Source organism: Apaloderma vittatum, unplaced genomic scaffold (assembly GCF_000703405.1).
Source record: "Apaloderma vittatum isolate BGI_N311 unplaced genomic scaffold, ASM70340v1 scaffold9517, whole genome shotgun sequence".
Taxonomy (NCBI): Eukaryota; Metazoa; Chordata; class Aves; order Trogoniformes; family Trogonidae; genus Apaloderma; species Apaloderma vittatum.
In genome coordinates, this window is record NW_009725789.1 from 1 (window position 1) to 25,890 (window position 25,890).

Below are 25,890 nucleotides of genomic sequence, written 5' to 3' on the forward strand. Positions count from 1 at the left end.
TAACCGTAACACGGCCCCGGCCCCGGCTTGGCAGAGCCTGGGCCTGCTCCTGGAGTAGCAGAGAGAAGCTTGAGAGGCTGATACCGGGAAGAACCCGAGAGCGTGAAACTCAGCACCGCGACAGTGGGTGACAAGCAGAGCAGCCGCGATTGATCAGGTCTTTGAAGCAGCGATCTGGGTGATGAGTTATCGATGGTGTGTTAAATGATGCTCCGGGGGCTCCAGCCCTTAGGACACATACAGGAAGGCTGTGCTCATATTTTTGACAGATGGACGTCTCCGTTGCGGAGGAGGGAGATCAGTGGATACAGAGATTAAGGAGATAGGTATCGTAGCAGAAAACTTCAGGTCACAGTCTCTAATCAGGATGCCCCCTGGTCTGAGCTTAAGCGTTGCTGTGGAAGTGTGAATAATAGAATTAAGGACCAATAAACTCTGTGACTGCTAAGTAACTCGCACGTGAGCAAGCATGCTAAAATGCCTGTAATTCTGCTCTTTCACATAAATAACTTCGCTGTCACACAGATCAGCACACACTGTTCACTAATAGATAAAAATCCTTTAAAACATAAATTACTCTTGGCAATTTATGAAGCTGAACTTGGTGTTACTGTAGATGAGTACTAAAAATCTGCTCAACTTTCTCCTGTGGTTTGTGACAAAGTAGTGTAATGTTCTCATTGACAGCAGTACTGAGTGGAGTTCTCATTGACAGCAGTAATTTGTGGATAAATAATTACATGTATCGTGAGAAAGCTAGCATGACTTACTAAGGAACAGCAAGAAAGAGATTTTAGGTTCTTTGTATCTTCGTTTCTGTGGTAAACAGAGTTCGTGAACCAGTAAGCAGATGGTAACTCACAAAAAGAAAGTAGAACAATAAAACAAGGGGAGAAAATATTTGCTAACATGTGATTACCTTTTTACATATTTGTCAGTAGGAGATAATTTTATCCAAGAAACCAGTAAAATACAATAAAACCACATTTAAATGCAGGGGTAAGAGGTAAGAAAAATAACTAATGCAAATCTGTGTTTCTAGTTTTGACACAGTGGTGAGGTACTGCACTACGTGGGTCACAACTCTCAGCCGGTATGGCAATTCGTGCGTTTCTAACAGCCTGCACTCTGTAATCTAGAGAATGGTGAAGGAACAAGGGGCATTGCTGGAGCTGGGAAGAGTAGTGATGAGGAGGGCTGCCCCTTCCTCTCCTTCAGGTACTGCGAGGAGGGAGGATGGTCGTGCAGCTCAGGGTGCAGCAGCAGGCAGGGCCTGAGAGGTTCCAAAGCTCTTGGAAGGCATCGGGAGTGGGGAGATGAGAAGGGGAAAGCAAAAACAGAGAAGGAAAAAAGAATTAACTTTAGCTAGAGAAGTTGAGAGTCACTGCCCTACAGGGACAGTAGAACCCTCCGGTTCACTTCAGCCAGAACGGGGAAGTAAAAGTTCTTTGGCCTTTAGAACGTGTTGCAGATGTTAAGCTAAGGTTTTCCTGTGTCTTGATGAAAGGCACTTTTTGTGGCTTTTGAGCATGAAAACAGGAGATCACGCTTCATACATATCAAGGCAAATCAATGGAATTCTGGATGAATAACTGCTACTATTGCTTTATTTCTTAGATATCCAGATTGTTACAAAAGGATGCAGAGCAGGAATCCCAAATGAGAGCTGAAATTCAGAACATGAAGCAAGAACTCTCAACCATTAGTATGATGGATGAGTTTGCTAGATATGCCCGTCTGGAAAGAAAGATTAACAAAATGACTGACAAGCTTAAAACTCATGGTAGAGTGCAATGTTTACTCTATTTTCTAGTTTCTGAAACACATTTTGTCAAGAATGTTTTCAATTTTAGCTATATTTCTCCTTCAACTTTCTTCCTCCCCTGTTACCCATTTCCATTGTTCTTTTTTTTTTCTTTAAACTTTACAGAGAGCTCGCTTTTATCTTTCAGTTGTGTGTAGTTCTGCATACATAAAAGAGCAATTTAGATTTTAAAAATGTCTTACAAGGAATTTCCTGGGCTTCATTGTGTGATTATTTAGTCTTTCGCAGTGATGCTTATCACTGAATCATGTTTTGAGTAAGTCATGTAAGTCCTGTGCTGTGTATCTTCACTGCGGAAGGGTACAGTGCTTGGTTGGTTTACTAAAAAATACTAGAGAGAAAGTGTTGATCTATAAGGTAATGAAAATGAGATCTTTCCTCTCATTTTGCAGTCCTGTTTGAACTTGTGCAGCGTCTTCTGTGATAAAGCCGCAGTATTTTGCCTGAATTAGTATTTTATAGTACCGTGGTAGAAAGTACACATAAACTTTCGGCTTTTTTTCTTGGCTTTTGCTCGTTACTTGGAGAAAGGACGGTATTTACAACTGGCAGTTTTAGATCGCTTCCAGTAGTAGAGTCCCTAACCCAATAATTTCAGTTAAACTAGTTCTGAGTAGTTTACTTTGTAACTAAGAGCATTGTTTTAGAGAACTTCAGGCCACCGTTGTGTTTGAAGATGTGCTGTCTTCACTGGGCTTCTTTATATTGGTCTGAGGTACTGTAACAGAAGGAATATTGTAATGAAAGTTTTAATACTGAACCCAACTCTATTCATTCAGTGAAAAAATAGCCTGAACTGTGTTCCTGAATGAAATAAGGCAAAAAATGCATCTGCTGAAGTTATCATTCTCCCGTTTTAGGGAAGGGGAAAATTTACATTATGATTAACCTAAAGCAGGTTCTTAAATTGATAATCACAGTGACTGTTCTCATTCAGGAATAGTGTGCTTGATTACACACGTTTCTCTGACTAGGATATCGGTGTTTTACAAGTTTTCATAGTAGAGTTAATATGAAACTGCAGTGTGATATGGACCTAGCACTTGCGTGCAAAAGGGAACTTTCAGTATAGCTATGAGTCATTTGAAAAGAGATTTTTAAGAAGTGTAATGTCTTGATTTGAAAAATGAAATATTAATAAATTACTAGTTTTATGTAACTATAATTCACTGTTAAAAATAATGCAGAGTATTTTTTTTTCTTTTAACAGTGAAAGCACGAACTGCCCAATTAGCCAAAATAAAGTGGGTTATAAATATTATATTCTACATCTTACAAGTAAGTAAATATTTTGTTATGAATACAACTTTCTAAGCCAAATGCTCAGTAGTGTTACAGTTCTCTCCTGCATTTATTGGTTGTTGATAGTCACACAGGTGCTTGATATTCCAGTGACACAGTGCCTGCCAAACTGAAAGAATTTCTTGACATAGAATGGAGAGATGTTGCTGATAAGGTCTCGTAATTGTGGATGGGAGGAGTTTGGAGTTTCATTTTAGGTCCACATTTCTAGTTTTGAAATGACAAGATAGGAGTTTGTCTGAGCTCTGATTAAAGTCACTGTTCTCTCTTTTCATTTATATGTGGCACTGGACCCAGGAAAGTTCTGATACATGCAAATATATTTTACTTACATTTTTGAAAACAAAATATGCTTTTGCTGAGGATGCAGATCTGATTGCAGCTGCCACACATTTCCCCACAGTGCCCCATCAGATTGTCACTGTAGTTCAGACTTAATGCCAAAGAATTGTCTGCTAATAATGATGACAGTTGTCAGCCTGAAGGTGTCATTAGGGTAATGTTAGAGCGAGTCGGATTCTTGGCAGGCAAGGGTTATGGCTAAAAACAGTCATCAGAATTTAACAATTACTATGTTTTTCTATGCTAGATTGGAACCAGAGACTCAAAAGAAAGCAGTGTTTTCCAACATCTTACTTCTGCCTCTTAATATTGTGTATAAATTTAAGGTCATACTGAATTGAAAATATTTTGAACTTGTTTAAGAACAATGCGAAACAACAAGGAAACTTTTTACTGTTTAAAACTAGCCGGGGAGATGTACTTTGCTGTGTGTTATTATCCAAGCTAACAGAAATTTCAATTCCAGGCTGCCTTGATGATCTCTCTGATTTGGAAGTACTATTCTGAGCCAGTTACAGTGCTTCCAAGCAAATGGCTGGCTCCGCTGGAGCGCTTGGTAGCCTTTCCTACGGGGGTGGCAGGTAAGGACCCCACATGGGAAAAAAATCCATTTCCCAAGCCCATGCGGATGCTGACAGTGTGGTGACGAGGAGCATACGTAGATTAAAAGCGCTGCCTCTGTAACTTTCTTCTAAATCCCTTAACACAGGGAGCAGTTTCAGACATTTGATGAGCTGCTTCATATGTATTTAATTAGTTTGTTTTGCTGACAATGAGGTGGGCTGTTGGTCATTTTTATTTCTTCTCACACAAAGCAGTTTTATCTTTATCTATATGGAATAGACCCTGGAGAAGATTTCAAACCAGAAATATTTTTATATTAAGGAGTTCTCTGCAATAGTAGAGTTGGGATTAAAAATCGTAGAATCATAGAATGGTTTGGATTGGAAGGAACCTTAAAGATCAACCCTCCTGCCATGGATAGGGACACCTCCCACTAGATCAAGTTGCTCAAAGCCTCATCCAACCTGGCCTTGAACACTTCCAAGGAGGAGACATCCACCACCTCTCTGGGCAACCTGTTCCATTTTCTCACCACCCTCATAGTAAAGAACTTCTTCCTAGTGTCTAAATCTACCCTGCTCTATTAAAAAAACATTGCCTCTTGCTCTTTCACCACGTGCCCTTGTAAAAAGTCTCTCCCCAGCTTTCCGGTAGTCCCCCTTCAGGTACTGGAAGGCTCCTATAAGGTCTCCCTGGAGCCTTCTCTTCTCCAGCCTGAACAGCCCCAACTCTCTCAGCCTGTCCTCGTAGTGGAGGTGCTCCAGCCCCCTGATCCTATCTGTGGCCCTCCTCTGGGGCCACAAAAATGATCAAATACTTCCTAGGTCTGTGTTGCTTAGAAGTGTTTCTTGTAAATTGGTGGGGTTTTATAGTAACTCCAGAATGATTTAGGGATGCTCTCTCCTGGCGTTTTGTCTTGTCTGTTCCCTTCATTTTTCTCACTGCAGTTCTGTTGCATTTTTGTTTTAATCCTTTTCTTTTTGGCAGTTTTGGCGTTTTGTCTTGTCTGTTTCCTTCATTTTTCTCACTGCAGTTCTGTTGCGTTTTTGTTTTAATCCTTTTCTTTTTGGCAGTTTAATGAATTAATGATCAGAGTTGTATCAGAGGTTGTAGATACCTGTCTTTCAATGAAAAGTGTGCTGGCTCTATGCTGACAGGATATGTAGACAGGCAAAATGACAGGACAATATAGTGTGGAAATTTACTTTCAAGCTAAAATGCAGCTGGTGAATCTTCTTGTTAGGTTTGTAAGTCCTAACTGCCTTAGAAGGAATTCCAAAAATACGTTGTTGGAATTATATGTTGTTGTATCTTTAGTAGCTGTCTAGAGAATGATTTGTATTTAGCATGCTTACTGGACAAGAGAAGAATCTGCTGTTGTGCAGCGTCGAGGAATAGTCCTTGGAAGACATTAATTTAAATAGCATTTGAAGGCATTTTAAAAGGTTCACATCCATGTCAGCCTTCGAATCTTTTTTTTTTTTTGTCTTGGTTGGTAATCGTAGTAAAGAGATCACTTTTGAATTCTAGGTAATAGTCACAAAAACTTAGAAAAATCACCAAAAAGGTAGCTTCTTCACACTTGTGCTGTGTATTCCATGATACTACATAGCATGATTCTGTGCCACTGGCAGCATGGATGTGCTGGGTTTTACCATGAGGACACCCGCTCTGTTCCATTGTGTTGGTACAAATGTCCATGCTGGAGTGAGAGCGCCCTTCATAGCAGCAGTGCGAGGCCTCTGGGTTGGTACCAAAGGTCTCGGTTGCATTTTTCTTTAGAGCTGTTTCGGGGAGCAAGGGCAGTAGAGAGGGGTGTGGATTTAATGCTTTTCAAAGCACTGATTTAAATTTCAGAGGGAACTTTTACCTCTCAACTTGGATTTCACAGAATCATATAAGTTGGAAAGGACCTTAGAGATCATCTAATCCAACCTCCCTGTCATGGGCAGGGACGTCTCTCAACTAGATCAGGCTACCCAAGGCTCTGTCCAACTTGGCCTTGAACACCTCCAGGGAGGGGGCAGCCACAACTTCCTTGGACAATTTATTCCAAAGTCTTGCCACCCTCGTACTGAAGAGTTTCTTTCTAAGACCCAATCTACATCTATTCTCCTTCATCTTAAACCCATTTCCCCTTGTCCTATCAGTGGACACTCTTGTAAAAAGTCCCTCCCCAGCCTTCCTGTAGGTTCCCTTCAGGTACTGGAAGGCAGCTGTTAGGTGCCCCCGAAGTCATCTCTTCTCCAGGCTGAACAGTCCCAGCTCCCGCAGCCTGTCCTCGTAGCAGAGCTGCTCCAGCCCCTGAAAGTGTTCTGCTATTTGCCAAGATTTTAACTTCAGCACCTTCCTGTTAGGTATGTAGCAGATGTTTTTAGCTGTGGGTTGTATATACCACGCTCCTATTCGTGTTATTTGGTACTTCTTTTCACCAGACACTCTTCAAGTTTTCTCAGGTCCAAAGTGGAATTAGTGTCTGTCCTTTGAAGAGAGAGACTTGTATATGAAAAGAAAGATGTTTTTTTTCTGTTCACCTTATAACTCGTTTAAGTTTCATTTTTTTTACACATCCAAAGTTGTTTTCAGACACATGTGCTTAAGGGTTACTGATGCAATGACTTAAATTGTGTTTTATATCTCTTCCAGGTGGTGTTGGAATTACATGTTGGCTTGTGGTTTGTAATAAAGTTGTAGCTATCATGCTACACCCTTTCAGCTGAAGGAAACCCCAGTAGTCCATGGACTCCTCAACTACATTTTTATTATCACTATTTTAAATGAATGAAACCAAATAAGAAACAGTTGTCTTTCATGAGACTAGGTCTGAGATAATATTTGTTACTTCATTTGGGTATCAGTATTCCTTTTGATTTGTTTTGGCTCTCCTCAGTTTGTTTTTAAGTTTGGTATTTTCAAAGAATAGTGTTGCTGTTTATAGAACCTCATTTTGTGTCTATTTCAACAAGTATGAACACCGATTCATAGCAGAACCATAAGATTCCGTCACGGCATATATTCACCAAAATATTCTGCAAGTGTCGGATTTGTGTAATGTGATAGTTTCATCCAAAGGAGGCTCATTTGGTGACAAGTGGTGCTAGAGGTAGGTGGTTTGGTTGGATTAGGGTAAAACAGAATTAATTTCCACCTTGTTAATTTTTACAATAGAATTAGTGTATTCTTGGGCTGTCTTAGAAAATGTGTTATTGATATGTGTGAAGAATCAGCTTTTTACCTCTTAAGAGATTTAGTTGCCAAATACCAGACAGCTGGATCCTTTTTACTCTTTGATTTTTAAAACTCACAGAACACTTCAGCTTTTACTTGTATTGGTAACAGACCTTTCCTTCCTTGACATTTTTTCTGCTTCCCCAACTGAGTGAGGATGACAGAAACTATTTCCTTCCATGTTTTGGGAGAAAAGGTCTGGCCAACCTTCTCAAGCACCCTGTTAATAAAGAGAAAGTAGAAGACAGTGCTGTTTCTTCAGAGGACTACATCTCTAGGGGCCTTAGCATATTTTAATGACAGCCCAGGACGGCCTGAAACAGCTACGTAAATGTAAAAGGTCAAATAAGTGATTTACATGTCTGAAGCAGTACTGGAATGGTAGCAGGCAGAAGGAGGAGGAGGGAAATTTTCTGTTTCAGAGTAAATGCTTCTTCCTGTAATTACGTACAAGAAACAGCCACTATATTACAAATTTAAAGGAGGACAGAATTCTTCCTAGTAACAGTACCAGGAGAACGGTGACAAAGTCACATTATCTCATTACTTTCTGTCCTACAGTGAGCTGCAGCCCTGTTGGTTTTGCCCTATAAGACAAATGGGTGGATTGAGAAAGTTCTCGTTCCATACCTTCTCTTTTCTTCTGCTTCCTTTTTTTTTGTTTTTGTTTTTCTTTTTATGAGCCTGAACAAAGCTCTAGGGGACAGTTTCCCCTTTTCTGCTGGGCTTTGGTGATTCTGTTTCAGCTTCGCTCTCTGTACAGTGGAATGTGTCTGTCCTTTGCCTTCCTGCAGGAAGGAAGAGACTAGGGCCCCTCTGTAACTAGCACTGCGTTTAGAAATCAGTTCAAAAGATCATGATATATTGTGTGTATATATGCATGAAATGTTTGGAGGGTGTTTTTTTTAATGTTATTTAAAAAAACCCATTGTTTTTATATTAAGGATTACATTTCCCAACATGAAAATAGATGCATTAAATATCAAGAAAAAAAATGTTGTGAGTGAATGTTATGTATTATTGTGGTTTTATTAACAAAACAAAGCTTTTCAACACATCCCAGGTGTTCTAATCCATTTTTCAATGTTAATTACAGTTTTCCTAAAAAGAAAAAAAACTAACCAATACCAACACTGCTGTGTTCTCGCATAAGGAAATACTGTTGGAATCAGCAGGACTAATTTTTTAATTCTTTTTTCTTAAGTATTTGCGACAGATTATTTTACTACGACGTTGACATATTTCTGATTCTAAAGATATGGTGAATGATATTTCTACTTAGCTTGTTATGGTGTTTAACACAGCAAAGCCAAGAAAAGCAGCATCGTTTAAAATGTTCGGTTGCTGTTTATCCACACAGCACAGGATCATCACATCTACAGCTCGTTGGCTGCTCTAGTCAAACATTTGGGTGAAGAAGGGCAAAAAGGCTTTTGGTTGCCCAGTGAGCACAAGCAGGAGCATTGGCTGGTGTCAGCTTGTTTGCTTTTAGCTTTGGGGCAGTAGTAAAGGCGTTGGAGAAGTGTTAATCTTTGGTACAGGCGAAACACCTACTTTTCTAATGGTACAAAGTCATGCTTTGAAACCCGTCCGCTCTACGGCTTAAGCACTGCTTCAAGAAAAACTTTTGAAACTTTGCAAAGAAATACGCTGCACCTAGGCTCAGATCTAAATGTCTTAATCGCCTTTGAAAGCTTTTGCAGTACAATTTTTGAAGGTTTTTTTTTTAAAGTGCTGCTGCCTTTGGAAATTAGTAGAATACACATAATTTTCCCGGACTTCACATCATTTTAGCAAGCATTTCATCAATTACTATGAGGAACGAAACATAATCCTCCTACTCTTGCTTACATAACCTTAAACACAGGATTTTTAAAGGCTTTTTGAGAACTGGATATGCCTGACTTCTCCAAAACAATAGTTTACTCTTGCACATTCATCTTTGGATGTCAGCTGTGGAAGTTACCAGGCAAGCTGCTTTGATAAATTCTAACAGTGGAAAAGAATGAAGCTTTAGAGCTTTATAATGCTAGTGAAAACAATGTAATAGCAAATTATTTTTATTATGTGTGAATTCTGGAAGCTGCTTCAGGAGCGAAGAAAATAAATTATTTTCTTTTATTGCATTGTTGGCACTAGACCAGTAACGAACGTTGTGAAAGCACATTGCTCACCTCAGCTAGCTAACGAATAATCAGCTTCCAAATACAAACCAGAGAGAATGCAAAAAAATGGAGATTCCGAAACAAGGACTAACCTGGACACCCCGTAACAGGTAAAAATGTCGTAATTATTAAGGCACTCTTAGTAAGATATGTAGGCACCCACATGTGTGCACACAGACCAAGAACAGAAGAATGATCTTTTGACTGATTTGACTATCATTCTGGAAAAGTCATTGAAAGAAAATTTCAGTACTTGTAAGATTTAGTAGTTGTTTAATGAAAGTAAAAACATTGTATCAGTAAAGGCAAGTTGATGCACTCAACTATCAGACAGAATAATTACTTTGTGTATTCTCACAAGGTTATTCATAACAATTTCGTTAGTGTTAGATGGTTTGCATTACGAACCAGCAAAGGTGGCTTGAAATTTGGCTCATGTAATCTCACCTCCTTTTGCTTCTTTCTTCCCTCCTGTCATGTTAGAACTTGAATGGCGGTCTCTTCAAACACTGCCTGATCCGAAGAGTTCTTTCATAAGACTTTTTGCTTCCAGCACATGTCATATGAGTGCAGCCTTCCGCTTCGGTGGAGGTGTCCTTCTGCCTTGTTTTGGTAACTTTACCAAAAGACGGTTCATACAGCCCAGAGGAATTTTTCACTTTTGATTCAGCTGTTTCACTCGAGTCCTGACCTGCACGTCTGCGGTTGCAAAGACTGCCTTTTGCGGGGTTTGTACCCGACGTAGGAAGCCCATGATGCAAATTCTCAATGACCTCTGAGAACATGGAGGGTTTTTGCACCCCACTGGTTGTTTCCTTACTTGGACCTGGAGTTACACATTTACTTTCTGGCTCCTCACTTTTATTTAACTGTTCAAGTGCCTTTTTCTCTTCTTGTTCATATTCTTCCACTGTATCTTTCTCTGGATTATTGTCTTCCTCTTGATTGTTCTCTTTCACGCTGTCACTCAGTGGAGTTTCTTCAGTTTTAATCTTTTTTTTCATCTCTTGTTTAAGCCAGTCTGCCTCATTTTCTTCTTCTTTCATAAATTCCAGACAAGGGTATTCCATTAACTGTTCAGGTGCCTTTTTCTCTTCTTGTTCATATTCTTCCACTGTATCTTTCTCTGGATTGTTGTCTTCCTCTTGATTTTTCTCTTTCACACTGTCACTCGGTGGAGTTTCTTCAGTTTTAATCTTTTTTTTCATCTCTTGTTTAAGCCAGTCTGCCTCATTTTCTTCTTCTTTCATAAATTCCAGACAAGGGTATTCCATTAACTGTTCAGGTGCCTTTTTCTCTTCTTGTTCATATTCTTCCACTGTATCTTTCTCTGGATTGTTGTCTTCCTCTTGATTTTTCTCTTTCACGCTGTCACTCGGTGGAGTTTCTTCAGTTTTAATCTTTTTTTTCATCTCTTGTTTAAGCAAGTCTGCCTCATTTTCTTCTTCTTTCATAAATTCCAGACAAGGGTATTCCTCCATCAGTAGTCTGCTCTCCATTAAATACTCTAAAATGAAATATTGTGGGGTTTAAGTATGTTCTTAAATTGCCTAGGAACATAAAGCATTAAGCAAATTTCACTTTGTTATTTCAATTGCTTAAGTTGTTATTGATGGTATTTCCATCTTGACGGTTATGACAATGCTATTCACTAACATATAATAGGATGGGGCAAGATTTAAACAAGATTATTTTAACACTGCATACATTTTTTAAATGAGATTATATTTCATTTTGTTAAATGAATTAGCATGCAAATATAATCCAGAATGGCAAAATATAGGGCCAGAAAAGTCATGTACAGTGCTACAGAGAAACCACACGAGATCTGACCTCTAACTGTAATTTTCTTGCTTTTGAATGGAACCTACATATATGTATGATTTTATTTCCCTTGACAACACAGTTGTTTGTTGCATGGAGCAGAACATACTGCAACTCTCTAACCTATAAATGAGTTAGCCCTGCTTTTTAGTAGAAAAATGTATGTGTGTACTGAATGCCTACAGTAAATTCATTTCTGCTGCAGGCAACAAATTGTAATAGGTTCTGTGCTTTGGAGAGACTCACCGAGTACCTCTAAAATGAGACAGAGTCCAAGCTTAAAGGAGAAGTATGAAGTTGCAGTAAATAAAATACCTAAATGAAACTTCAGGAAGTAAGTGGTGGGAGGGGGCTGGAAGAGAGCTTGGCAAACAGTTAGGAGAGAGCTTCACAGGCAGAATCAGAAGACCTGTGTTTTCTGTCAATTTTAGAAGGGGATTTCAAAGACCAATGGTGACTTTGGTTATCTGTTGGGGTCTGGTAACGCTGCGGGCTGTGGGGGAGAGTACAAAACACAGGAGTTAAGGCATTCCAGATTACTAGCTCTGTTGCTGATCTAGTAAGTGATTGTTTCATCTCTGTAAATGTGTGATCTTTTAGGTCATGTAATGTCTCCTACCACTTGTGAAGTATCTAGTGTGATGGCATCCAGATCTCGGTTCTTTCTACAAGCCTTACTGTAATGAAATTAATGTGAATATTTTTAGAAAGAAAAACTGAGATAAAGGAATAAATGCACTAGCTCCTTCTTTCTCCTGTTCTATAAAAATTCTTCACAATAAAGGTGTTTATAGATGAGTCCCTTGCATGTAACTTCTATATGAGAACACAGTCAGTGACTAAGATTTACATAAAGTCTGTTTACAGTGATCATTTTAATGAGGAGATACTCCCAGCCCTTGAGGAGCTCCTGTCTCAGCAATAGATCCTGAGCAGGAAATACATGTTGACATCAGCTATGATGAAGATTCACAGCCAACAATTCGAGATTGGCGTCTGACTAGTGTGGAATTAACAAGCTATCAACTAAAGTATACTTTTAGAGACAAAGCACTGACATTTTATTAACATGACCAGGTACTGCTTTTAGAAGTACTGCAGCATGAATATGCCTTAAATCTGTGGAGCTGCTCTGCTGTCAGCGCAGCTGGATTTCAGCAGCTCTTAATAAATTACCTTGTTGAACTAGCTCTTGCCAGAGAGGTGTCAGCTGATGGCTCTCAGACCCGTGTAAATTACCAACACTGTCAGTTCATTCAACTTTTTAAAAGATCAGAAGAGTTTCTGAGAAAAATGTTAAAACATACCTCTGTGTATTCTATTAGAAGTTTCTGGCTTTGGTAGTTCATTTGTTGATGGCATTTCTGTTCTACACTGGCCATCTGCATATGCTTCCTTTTCTTCGACTTCTTCATTCTTATCTTCTGAAAACTTTTTCTCCTATAAATGGCAATTAAAGGTAAAAATAATGAGGAATACTGAAATAGTAACTATTAAAATACAGGGGAATACTTATAAAAAGATTTGTGATTTCTATTAGCAGTATATTCTTATTTTTCATCACAGTGTTTATCTTACATATTTTCTGTAATATAATTACGTTCATACAAAAGCCACATCCTTGAAAGTCAAGATGATGGATCAGGCAATTCAGGCATATTGCTGAAACTCAGGGAATAACATACAGCTTAGCTGAGAGTTTAAACAAGGGATTGGATCTGTATCTTTCATACCTTTATTAGTGGAACTGGACTTTTTTCTGTCTCCTGAGTTTGGTACTGTGACAGCAGCAGGGATCTAAAACTCTCTCTATCTACTTGAACTGATGTGTTTATACTTAGACCTATTGAAAAAGGACAATTGTTAGTAATGCAGTAGCTTCTGGAATTACACTGTTGGTATGAACAAAAGATATCTTTGATGACTGATAATACTGGTATGTGGCCTAGGATTTAAACATATTTTTTTGCTTATGTCTTAATGCCCTTTAATAAAGAAATTCTTTGTTCTGCCTGATCTATAAATGCTGAAACTGGAACACGAACATAGCTACCTTGACTTTTGAGTGTTTTCATCCATACCTCAGTGCATCATAAATCCCCTTAAGTTTTAGATCTACAGAGTCCTGTTCAGATAAGAAACATAAGTCAGACAAATGTGTCTACACCCTAGAGACCACACAGGTTTAATTCTAATGTAGATTTGAGAGGCCTGGCATGAGGCCTCAGCTTTCAGGTTCCTAAATTTGGATCTTACAGATTATAATAAACATGCTTGTTTCTATGCCTTCTGACTTGGTTACTCACCTTTCTCAAAGTTAAGCAGTTATGTAAGGGTTTATGGAACCAAACTGTTCAGAGGAAATATTTAATGCTGTTTGAAATATCTATGATCTTTGAAAAGAGATTCCAAGACAGTGTTTGAATGAGACATTTAAAGAAATAGCTGAAGAGAGATGGGATGGGGAAGGTAAGTATATTGTCCTTTTATTCTATTTTAAGAATAATTTTGAAATGAGTACAGTAGCTGAGAATGTTGCTAGCACAGCAGTAAAAATGTGATCTTGCCTATTTCAAAGCTCAACCTTGCTCCCAGCTCTAATCTCTGAAATCAGAGGAAGACTCTCAATGAAAACGGTGATTTTCAAATGTTTGCAGTTTGGTGGTAAAAAGAGTGTTGATAACCAGTCTGAGGATTACACTTGAGGGAATGACTTTGATGATGTGGAGGAAATTAGTTTTCCCTTTTGAAAAGCAACCAGCAAGCAGTTACTTCAGCAGCTTTTCCAACAAGAATCAGCAGAGCGTTCCTCACATTCAGAACTAGGGGGAGCTGTACCTCCAGGTGAGCTGGTGTGACCTCACGACTGAGCAAACTTTGGTCTCGGAAAGGGCTTATGAAATGAATGGCTTCATTCAAGACATCAATTTTATTTATGTATATAATGCTTTCTGATAACCTAAGCAAGCCGGCCTTCAGCTATTTATCAGGAGTGTGAAAAAATGCAGCCCTGTGTTTATTTTTTTCCCTACTGCTGGGTAAACATTTTTGCAAACGCCGAACAGAAGATAACTGCTTGAAGAAGTAGCTCTTTGTAAGCGTGTTACAGGAAAATTCAAGTCAATAGCAAAAGGAAAAACAAGTCTCAGTAATTCCAGTTCTATATTTCTAAATCATCTGTTTTCATCATTAGCTGGCAGAGAAAGAAACCTTTGTTGGCCAAAAATACCAGAAGATCAGACAACTTTGCCTGGAATCTTTTCATCATAAAATATCAGGTCTCACTCCAACTAAACTTCCTTATCTCGCTTAATGATAAGAAGAACTTAAATATTTAAGAGTGATTTAAATAGTGTAAGTAACAATATGTAAGTATACAGCTTGTTATATGACAACTAAAACTGGAATTCAGAGCTTCATAAAAAAAGTTGTCTGGCTTGGAATGAGAAGTAGGAATTTGTGTTTCTTAATCTTCCAGCTTGAATTATGAGCCTTTTCCCAGTAGTTCAGTTGTAGTTAAGGCAGAGTAATGGATTTGCAAAGGCAATGAAGACGAAAGAAAGAAACAGCTGACTGTGGTAAGACTTTGTGCTGATCCCATAATCTGAAGAGTTCTGTGGGCCTGTGCAATATTTCCAGTAGATATGTTTGTTACCATGTCAATTTTAAGTGCTCTTCTCTCCCTCTATGAAGAAAGTTCTAATTCCTCGTTCAGTTTAGGAGCAGGAATATTTGACCATTATTTTAAAGAGGTGCTTAAGCCAGGAAAGCTGATGTTTGAATAATTATCCACAGCTAAGGGTGCGTGTTGAGCAGAAAGCTCTCCTTCAGGGTATTGACAGAATGTTTATGATCCTGAGTAGGAAGCAAAATAAAAATACTTGAAATTTGTTAATTTTTGCATAAACCACATTCATTCATAAATTCTAGATACTACATGTAAAGCATATGACAATTAGAAATTTTTAAGTGCTACAAGAAAATGATTTTTGTCCCTGATGAATATAGTGAGCACGTGGGCAACATAACAGTTCTTGGTTTGTATGATCTGTAATCATTTTTAGTTGTTGCTCCCTCCGTTCAAGGGGTGGCATCCACTTGTCTGAGCACAGGCGCCTCATGCTACTTGAGATGCACTTGAGCATTCAAGGTATCCACATAAGACTGGCCAATATTACACAGGACTGATAGCATGCCCACGTCCTTCCGGAACAACAACTACAGGGCCAGGCAGAATGTGCTGGGACATCTCAAACGGCACCAGATGCCTATAATTAGGCAGTTGACTCCCACACAGGGCAGCTGCTCTTGGAATGTTTGCTAGACAAGATTGCAAATAACAGATATTTTTCTCCACTACCTGTCTGAGCATCCATGTGAAAGAAATGCTCTTTACTCAAGAGCTCCCTCTTCCTTGATAGAATTAACTTCCTATTGCTCTTTTCTATCATTCTACTGTATTACCATAACAAGTTCTGTCGATAGAATGAACTGAAGGAATACACAATTACAGGGTTATTATGATATCTGGTCACTCATTTAAATTTATTACACCAAAACCGAAAGGACTATTAAGGTTAAACATTCTCTTCTCTCAGATAAGCTGACAGGGTGATCATCAGACTGGCCTTTAAACGTCATAAACCTTATTATCTTGTCCCCAATGCTGTTTAGTGATTTTTACTTTCCAGTTTAGTCTCTTCTAAGAGGCTGCACTTTCTGAAGTCAGCAGCATGTTTTTGCAGACAGTGTGTGCTACTGGCAGTGATAACACCTGATGTTTGCAGTTACTGCCTGGGACTGGGATGCAGAAAGGCTCTGGCTGATACTTATTCCTACAGTGACCAAGGCCACTGCTGGCTCTTGTGTGCCATGCTGGGGGTGCCGGGTAGTAAGAGGGGTCACAAGGAAGTAAAAAGTTGCACCTCCAGGGGGTAATAGACAGGACAGGCGACCAGCAAGAGTATTCCATTCCATATAGGTCATATTTAGTATAAATTGAGTGATCATGAGAGTTTCTTGCCCTTTTCTGCAATGGCCAATGTCCAGGGAGGACTCTGTCCGATCTCCTGCTTTTGATCCGGATCCTGGGTTCCCGAATCCAGCTCCCTGTACCCAGTTCTTGCCGTGGCTAAGCCTGGGGCTGCCCCAGTGCTGCCTGCTCTGCAGCATCAGGGGGGATTCAATATCAAGCTTATATATAATTGTATACAGTTCTTTATTTTTTATCATTTCACTATTATTTCCATTACTGTTTCATTAAAGCTGTTCTAGTTTTTCTTCTCTAACCTGTAAGTCTCTCTGCCTCATTCCGTTTTCCTTCCCGATTTGGGGCGGGGAGAGGGGGTTAGGGAGCGCCTGTCCCCACTTAGTGGCTGTCCCAGCCCTAACCCACGACATATCTAAAACCATATCCTCTTCCCTTTTCACTTCAACAAAATGCAAGTTGCAGGAGCTTCCATAATGGACACTGAAGCTACTTGTAAGTTACAGGGTCTAAGGATTTTAAAGATGAGAAGACCTGATTAAATTCATTATTTTTGCTCATGTAAATGCACTTTGAAAGCGTGTGCTAAAACTAGGAACTTGCTACAGGAGGCAGCAACTTGTTTGCGAGGTGCTTTGACTTGGTGAGCCATGCTGTGGGAATTTTAGCCCAAGGGTGGCCGCTTCTCCAGGCCAAGTCAAAGTGAAAAGCCTGAACAAAAATTAGGCTGCAAAAGCTTTGTGGACCAATTGCTTCCCCTTGTTAAAAACCAAATAGGTCAACTGATCTTGATGCAAATAGACACTTAAAACAGTCACTGTTAGTACACTAAAATATGTATGATAAATGGTATTCATTACAAAAATTTGATTAAATATTAAAACCAAGTAATCTATTTGTATTCATAAAATAAATGAGCAAAACCCCAATCACTTCATTCTAAATTAAATGTGACAGCATACTTTTAGCCTGTATAAAAGTAATGTATTGGCTTTTATTTTGGAATATACCTCCCAGTTATAAAGCAACGTAAGCTTCACATAACTAAACAAAAAAGGAAAATGAATATACACGTACTTTTTTCTTGAGGTACTGAACCATTTTTGTCTTCTGGTATTTTAGGCATCCAATTTGCATATATATATTTTATATAAAGTTGCCGATCCTTTTCCTATGAAAAAATAAACATTATTAAACTTCTAATATGCATTAAAAATTATTTTTTACCAACTTAATTCTCCCATGTTGGGAGAAAACTGTCAGTGATTTTGCTTTGCACCAGGCTGATATGGTGACCTTGTTGTTTACATAGATAAGAATTATTATTTTTCTTTCACAAGTCAAATAAAAATTCTCACTTTTTAAGGCTAAGAACGCATCTGTACACCTTCGGAACTTTTTCATAACACAGTGTTCAAATGACAAAGTCTTCTCTAATGATTTTTTCATTTGTTGTTCTGAGGGGTTTTTTCAGACTAAGTACTTTTTGGCTTTACACCGTTTTCAAAAACAGAATTTTTATTCGGTGCCCTTGGTTATAATGCACTCAGTTCTGGTCTACAACTTTTTGTTTGGGAGAGGAAATAAATTTCAGAGGCACTTTTAAAACTTACTTAGCAAGAATACTCTTCCCTCACTGAAATCTATCCTAAACACAGAAGAGAAATTTCAGTAACACTCTCACCATATCTGTTTTTGTGTGAAAAATCAGACCTGTTTTTACTCTGAAGATACAGGTTGTCCTGAAAGTGTGTCTGACTCCCTCAAATGGTCTGAGTAAGACAAGTGCCCAAAACTACGATTGTGTAAGAATAAAGTCTGTCCTGGCACAGAAATAAGGTTACTAGGCATGTCTGGTCTTCTTTGTGGTAAAAAAAAAATAGAAGATTTTGTGAATCTAAATACAACATTAAGAGAACTGGATGCACACAGCAAACTGTGTGGAAAGAACATGAAATAATAGAAACATTTTAGAAAAGCATTAAGGTAGAGAAGTCTACTTCAGAATAATGTGCATTTTGCAACAGTTTTACCTTGCTGTTCCTGGGACTATAATTGTTCCCATCTCTCGGATTTGCACATACAGCAGGAGATCGGTCTCCAGCAGGGAAATAGCTCTGCAAGTGCTGTTCGGGGGACTTTGATATGGGGCCTGGGACTTTGATATGGCTCACTGGGCTTTTGCTGCTGGGCAGCCTGGCTGCTGCCAAGCATCAGGAGGAAAGTTTCTGCACCTGATACATAGGGACAAACAATGCCCCTGTACAGAAAGGCGCATCTCCATGAATCCTCAGGGGCTGCCTGTTCTGCCCTTCACAACATCTGGGAAAACTCCCCATAACAACATCTTTCACAGAAAGACAATTGATTGGTATTTAGAAAGAGAAGCTCCCTAGCAGGATCAACAGATGGATTGGTCACTTTAGACAGAAATAAAAAAGGAGTATAATTTAATTGTTTTACAAACATAGTGTAAATTATTAAAAAGCCACACGGGTTTTCACGTTTTCTGGAATATGTGCTGGTTTCCTTGTTTATAACTCATGTGGCATACCATTCATGGCAGTCTTGTTTCTATTTGGTGTCACATGTAGGTTTTCCTGTATGTTTGGTTTACAAGCATTACGATAAGTGTTGAACTGGATGTATTTGTCCCAAAAATATTTGACCAAAAACCAAGCCAGAATTTAAACAAACTATTGAAACATTTACATAAGCCTTTCTGTTAAACTCTAGTTTTGCAGATTGTAATATCTGACTCATTTTGAAGTGTTTCTGTAAGGAAGCTCATTTAAAGTGAGCAGATGAATATATGGACCTAGATTTATTAAAATGGTAAAAAGCTGGTGTGGATTATTTGTTCAAATTGTGACACATTAATCTCTGTTTCAATTACTTATCAAATTACTTCAAACTTTTGACAAATAGACCCTACAGTGATTTCATCATTTGATACTTTGACTGGTTTTGGTAGACTATAGACTCAATTAGGGGACAAAAATTTGATTACTAAATAATATACAAGTGGCAAAAGGAATAGGTAACCTAAATACTTGAATGTTCTTGTAGGAACAGGAAACTGTTTAAAAACTTGAATACCTTAATTTTTTGGTGAAGAGCATTAATCTCCATTTGCAAGTTCTTTGTAATTATCCCAGCTTCCATAGCTTTTTTGTTCTCATTTGCCAGCTGACGACTAAAGGTTCTGTTGTTCAATTTCACTTGCTTTTCTAGGTTCTTAAAAAAATTACATATTTTACCGTATCGATATACTCAGTATGACTGTTGAAAATTTGCAATTCTTACCAGATTTAAAAAATAAGCATTCTCATATAATGAAAAGTAAGTTTCTAATAATTATATTGTATTGTAAACAATGCATTAAATCAGCATGAAGAATCTGAAAAATTACTTTAAATTGAGCAAAAACTGGTTTAAAACCTAATTTTACTAAACAAGAGAAGTATGTAACATAAACATAAAAAATAAGGATGTACATTACCTTTCTGATGGATTAATGAATAAAGTCATCTTTAAGAAATGTTAAGACAATGCTTCTGTTCACACTGAGAGGCTTAGTGTAAATGAAAGCTCAGTAATTTATTGAGTACTTCATCATCAGAACGCAGTGCCACGCACTGAAATTATAGTTACTAAAACTGTAAGGTGGACACCCAACCCTGCATGCTTTTTATAGCATCTCACTAGGACTTCTGTAAATAGAAAGTTTTCAAAAGAGAGTCTGAATCCAGCTCTTTATATTTTCATTCTCTTTCATGTAATAAGTGTACTTCAGAGCTAGCTGTTCAGATTGTGGAATGCCTCTAAGACTGCGTGGCTTTTTATTTAATTCTGTGCATAATATACCCCACAGAAAATGCAAATTAATTCCTGGAGGACAATGGAAACTTCATTTTTTCAGTTTTGTATTAAAAAATTGTATTCCTGTCTTTTCATGAAAGGTTCAATAAGAATAAAGAAGCATGAGATGCTATAAGGGACCTGAATTATCTCCTCTTAAACCCTCACCAGGCTTTTACTACAGCTACGCAATAAATCAACAGTAGAACCAACCCTAAAACCTCGGACACCTGACTACAGCTTAATTCAGGAGCCACCCTACAGCCCAGACTGACAGTGATCAGGGAGCAGGAGATGCAGGAGATGTAGGTACGTCCCTACTGCCCACCAGCACCACGTAAAAATAACCGTGCCTGTTCCACATACCCCAGCTTCGGTTGCTGAAGGAAGTGGATCAGCAGCAGCCTGGTGTTCTCCGTGTATGACTGATCCCACACTTTGCCAAGGTAAATTAGGATCCATGCTGGTGTGGCTGGATGGGCCAAGCTAGCCTGGGTACCCCACTCTGCTGGCAGAGAGCAGAGTGGATGCTCTGCTGAAGATGGTTCTCCAGCTCTATGCTATGCTTCTGACCTAACAGGGCTAAGGCATACAACTTAACTCCTCAGAGATGTTTATTGCCAAACTAAATCCACTCATACACTTCTGGTGGATTTTAAAATCCTGGAAGGGGGTACTACTACCATTTCTAGTCCCTTACACTCAGGACAGCACTGGGTTACAAAGAACGTTCAGTGTTACCGGACTGTATCGGAATCATCGATATGACAAGAAGCAGCTAAAAACTTTCCACTATGCTTTCACAGGATCCTCTCCTGTTATAGTTTCAAAAATACAATGATATGCAATTTTTACCTGTATTCTCTTATCATTGACTTCTATTTTTTCTGTAAGGACTGATAATCGGTGGTCAAGTTCTTCTCTCTCTGCAAGAGCTTTGTTTTCTGAAAGCACGTGCAAGGTCTGCAAAGCGTCTTTAGCTTTAAGCAGCTCTGCTTCAACTTTTTTGAGCTTCCTGGATGTTTTTTTCTCATCCTCCTGAGACATCCTCAGGAGTTTCCTTAAAGTTCTCACCTCATTATAATGACCTGCTAAGAGATTCGTCAATTTGCTTTCTGAACTTTCATATCTACCTATTGCTTTTGAGTGTCGACGCTGAAACTGTTTCAAAACGTGGTTTTCTAAGCTTGATGCTTCTACTTTTTGTCGTAACTCAAATATTTCATTCTTCAGCTCTTTAATTCTGTCAAGTCCTGCTGAAGAGATTTGCAGAGCCATTGTATTTTTTTTCTGGGACATCATACTACTCTGCAGGCTTAAAAATGAAGAATATTGACGTGGTGTCTTCTCTGCTGGCAATTGTTTTCCTCCTGCATTCAGACCAAAGTAAACCGGCATTGATATATAGCAATCACTTCAGGCAGCAAAATCACTGAATGTCTCTACTGAATTTCTCTACTGCTCACACAAGCTCAGATAACTGCTCAGCTAAGCTGCTTAACTGTGGAATATTTGACAGACTTACCAAGACCTATACTAGGACTCCAATGTCCAAGTATTTCACAGATAAATCCATTAAAGATGTTATATCTCTGTGCATGCACTTATGTGGCTGCACTGGGCCACAGCTAAGTAGGTCTATAGGAGGTCAGGGTTCCCTCCTTTTGTTCTCTGAAGCCCCTTTCATTTGAAAGAGCCATCGCGCTCACTTTCCATTAATAAGGGTAACTACACAGCTGGTGTCTTCTGAAGCAATTTAGAAAAGTATGTTTATGTTAACATGTTACTCCAGTATCAATGGAAATATTTTTTCTCTCTGTAAATCATGCAGTTCACTGATGTTTGCATGATCTGGGGACCAAAGAACTAAATTCAACCCACTTAGAAAGATTCTCAAGAGGGACGACCTACACCTTGAATGGGGTGTGATCTGAAAAAACAACAGTAATCCACAGGTCTGCAAGAACTCAAAACCTAAGGTTATCACAATAGTACGTGGTTGAATTTCTCTGTAGCTAGGATTTCTAACCAGCTTTCTAGAATTTTCAAGTCAGCTTTTAATGGAACTACCTTTTTAAACCTTACACGCTTATTAGTATGGAATAGTTATGCACTTGTGTACACTGTTTCTGTGTAGAAATTGAAATAAATCTTTATGGGCTAGCATTCTAAGTGTGTTACTGCCATTTGACTTTCTTTATGGCCAGCATTCTGAGTGAATTACTCTCATTTTCCTCTCCTGTAACATAATTAGATTTTGAAAATAGTCAAGACTGTAAATCTGAGCGTGATCCCCTTTTTCAGGCACGTATTCAGTTTCACTGTAGCTCTCAGGACATTTCAGGTAGTACTTTGCTAGAAGGTTATTATTACAGTTTATAGACCACATAACATTTTATGGATGAAATAGACCTAAACCAAAAAACACCAGAAGAAAAGGACGGAACATTTCGAGCACTTCTGTTGAATCCAATGGGTCTTCTGCATACAAACACTTTACAGGAGCAGGCCACAACTAGAACAGCCCATTGCAGGTGGGAAGCAACATCAAACCATCTGGCAGGTGTCCAGTTGTGTCTGTCCTTTGCTCTTATTCCTGAACTACCCCATCTGCTCCATTGTTTCAGGATGCAAACTGGACGGTTTTTGTTCGGACGGCCCTGCTGACAGAGGTGAGAAAGAGGGGAGGGACAAGCTGGTAGGACCTTGCTCATGGAAGCCACACAGAGAGAACAGACAGTCTGAAGAAATTCAACATGATAGCGAAAGGATAGAAACAATCTGAGACTGGGAATCAAAAGAGGAGAGACTATGATTTGGGCAGGGCAGTTATTTTTTTTTTACATATGTTCCAAATGGATTAAGAAGGAGTATCATGGAGGTTCAAATAGACAGAGAAGAAATTACAGCAGTCAGACACACTCAAGACCTTCTGCACTGAGCAAATTAACAGGTGCTGCGAAAAAAACCTTACCAGAGATAAAAACTAAAGCACATGGAAGGTACACAAGCATCAAACCTGCATGTTCTCTGTAACACGATTCCATTGCAGGGAGACTACAATGTGGCCACAAATTCTCAAACAAGTGTTTGCGAAATGAGAACAGCCACTGCGTTACTACTTTATTTTGCCAGAATAGAATGAGACGATGTAAAATAAAGCGGAAAATATCTACTTGCAAAAGACAACACTATTGCAAAATCTATACTCGTCTACAGAGGGTGAAAATGCAGATTATAGTTGTGTTCCTGGGAAACGAATCATTTCAAGTAGCCATGAACAAGCAAAAGCAACCAGTTAAAATATGTAACATGGCCAGTAGCCACTAATGATAATTCAGTAGCCATTAATGCTACTTTAGTAGCCACTAACAATAATTTTGCTACTTATTCTTTCTGGTCTGCTAGTTTCATGCCGGTATGACTTCATGACAGCAGCATGTGACTTACATAATAGAAGAGATAATATAGTGGTTCCTTTTGTTATTTTTTGTTGATTTGCTTCTTGTAGAATTGGTAGATCTAGATGAAATTTTGAAGCTCAGAAGGAAAAGGGTCATTAGTTTTACACTCATTTTTTGACATGACATGGTGGGATTTAAGAAAGTGTGGGTCTAGATATGTAAACGTGCAGACATTAAAAGATTCTTTACTGCTAACATTTACATAAAGGGAATATATTTGTGATATAGGGTCATTCCATTGAAGCATAAATTAATTTTACATAATACACCATGACTAAGCTGGCCAAAACAAGGCTTTTTTTGTCAAAAGCAACACTTTTGTGAAGATATATAATTTTTGAGTAACTTTCCTCAGGGAAGGTTCTTCCAGATTCATCATGTGACGCATGGTCAAAACCAGAAGTTGCAGTGTACATGGGAGAGACACTCTGAAGTTATAGAACGCTGACTAATTTTCTATGTCTATGTGAATATCTGTTACACTTCTTTTCTTTTTTTTTCCTTAGTGAGGCTAGTGAAGAGCAGAAGAACAGCTTACTTCATACTCAGCAGCATTATTTAAACACTGCGGTTCTGGTAAAAATTATTTTTTGAGATACGGTTCAATCTATTTAATTTTCTTAATATCACATGAAGACTACTCAGATCATAGTTTCATAGATGCAGAATTCTGCCCAGTAGTAGAATAAGTTGTATATTTGTGGGGGTCTAAAAGGGGTGTAACAATTATGTAAAAGAAATTTGAGAGAGGTTAAAATAACCAGATGGAATTTAACAAGTAGCCTTCACTAAAAGTATTAGAAGATATTCTTAGGACATCCCAACTCCTTTGTTGGCATTTTTGTTTTATGGTGGCATTTTATTTTACATTAAATTTCTTAAAGGGGAGAGGGGAATCACATAACTCCCAGAGAAAATTAAAAAGGGTAATTTAAGATTGCATAGAATGTTCTAGGTTAAATCAAAATAGTTTCATTACTCTTCATTCCCTTACATGAACAACTGTTCCTTGTGGAAGACCAAGGAATGCCCAGGGTCTACTATTTGAGCCAGTGAAGTAAACCCTAAGAGATGAGAACTCATATCTTAGGATAAGGAATAAGCAAAGGCCAGCTTAGTATATAGATTTGTATTTCTGTTTAAATTTGATTTGGCACTGTCAACATTTTCTGGCTAAATTGTCTTTAAATCAAATTAGCTTAAATGAAACTTAAAACTATGGCTTTAATTAGTTTTGATGAGAAGTGTGGGCTGAACCTCATCATTCAGCTTCAAAAGCAGATGTTGAGAATTTAATAAAACGAAAAAGAAGAAAAGACAGAAGAGCAGAAGGTGAAAGACAGGAAACTGAGAAATTAAATGAAAGATATTACTGGAGAACTGAAGAGAAGCAGTAGCTGAGAGGGGACTGAAACGGACAAACGGAGAATGTATGTTGAAGGAAGAGATCAGAAACAAAACTAGTTAGGGCCAAATCTCTCTCTCAAAGATAAAAATGCCGTTTCCAGCATCCAGAAACTGCAAAACTGTCATAGGGAAGAATTAATTGTAGCCTGTGTGCAAAAGCAGAGCAAGCAAACGAAATGGGGGGGTCCTAGCGAGAGAACACTGACTTGCCAGACCAACATGGCCCAGCAGTGTCTGCGCCTCAGAGCCCAGCCCTCAGCCCCAGGGCGGCTGAGATGGGTGCCAGGGCCCACCTGCTGGCGTGGGAAGGACACGGATGTATCCAGGTCCCTCAAAATTGCCTCCGAGCTCTTCCAATGGCCCCAGAGGAGCTCCCTGGTGTGGCCCACACGAGCCAGAGCTCCCCCACCCCTGTCATGGAGGAGGAGCTCCCCAGGGCACCGCTGGGGCCCAGCAGCCACCCTGCTCTCCCCAACCACCTCAGTGGCCTCGAAGGCCTGCAACACCCTCCAACCCCCCCAAAAACCACCCTGGCACCAACACCCTGCCCCACCGGCCAACTCAGCACCTCGATACTCAGCTCCAGACCCTCACGGACACCTCGAGGCCCTGGCACTCAACCCCACTGGCCCCGCCTCGCCGGAGCAGGAGAGTGGCCCCTTGCCTCTGGACACCCCTGGGCAGGGAATCTCTACCTCGGGAAAACTCTTCCATCCATATCTCCTTCCCTACCTCCGCCCGGCCCCGCTGCCCACCCCGCTCTGCCCCGTCCCCTCTCGGCCTCCCCAGCATCTTCCCCCATCGCCCCAGCCGTCATTACCAGCCTTCTTGGCCGACAGCAGAGTCGCTGTTGCCATGGCGACAGGCGGCGGCCGCGGGGCACCCTGGGAACTGTAGTCTCTTCTTTCCCTCGGCCCACGC

At 39.3% G+C, this 25,890-nt stretch overlaps 2 protein-coding genes across 2 annotated transcripts; one reads left to right on the plus strand and one right to left on the minus strand.

Annotated features, from left to right (window-relative positions):
* Positions 1–1,623: 1,623 nt before the first annotated feature.
* On the plus strand, positions 1,624–6,753 carry WRB (tryptophan rich basic protein). Its single transcript, XM_009873046.1, has 4 exons — positions 1,624–1,783; positions 3,036–3,103; positions 3,936–4,050; positions 6,680–6,753. Exons 1-4 carry the CDS (start codon positions 1,660–1,662, stop codon positions 6,751–6,753), a joined length of 381 nt encoding a protein of 126 aa, XP_009871348.1. The 5' UTR covers positions 1,624–1,659.
* Positions 6,754–9,905: 3,152 nt separating this feature from the next.
* Positions 9,906–25,826, minus strand: LCA5L (Leber congenital amaurosis 5-like). The gene is made up of 8 exons (XM_009873049.1): positions 25,790–25,826; positions 20,954–21,468; positions 19,337–19,474; positions 17,336–17,408; positions 14,127–14,132; positions 12,984–13,093; positions 12,554–12,690; positions 9,906–10,917 (listed from the first exon to the last, which is right to left on the minus strand). Exons 1-8 carry the CDS (start codon positions 25,824–25,826, stop codon positions 9,906–9,908), a joined length of 2,028 nt encoding a protein of 675 aa, XP_009871351.1.
* Between the last annotated feature and the right edge of the window lie 64 nt (positions 25,827–25,890).

Bases quoted from the DNA above. Each gene is read 5' to 3' on its own strand.
- WRB (XM_009873046.1), top strand. From the start codon at position 1,660: ATGAGAGCTGAAATTCAGAACATGAAGCAAGAACTCTCAACCATTAGT. The intron at 1,784-3,035 runs GTAGAGTGCAAT...TTCTTTTAACAG, and splicing joins TGACAAGCTTAAAACTCATG to TGAAAGCACGAACTGCCCAA. The intron at 3,104-3,935 runs GTAAGTAAATAT...TTTCAATTCCAG, and splicing joins TTATATTCTACATCTTACAA to GCTGCCTTGATGATCTCTCT.
- LCA5L (XM_009873049.1), bottom strand. From the start codon at position 25,826: ATGGCAACAGCGACTCTGCTGTCGGCCAAGAAGGCTG. The intron at 19,475-20,953 runs GTAAAAATTGCA...AATTTTTTTAAG, and splicing joins TCAATGATAAGAGAATACAG to AACCTAGAAAAGCAAGTGAA. The intron at 12,691-12,983 runs GTATGAAAGATA...TGCCATTTATAG, and splicing joins GTCCAGTTCCACTAATAAAG to GAGAAAAAGTTTTCAGAAGA.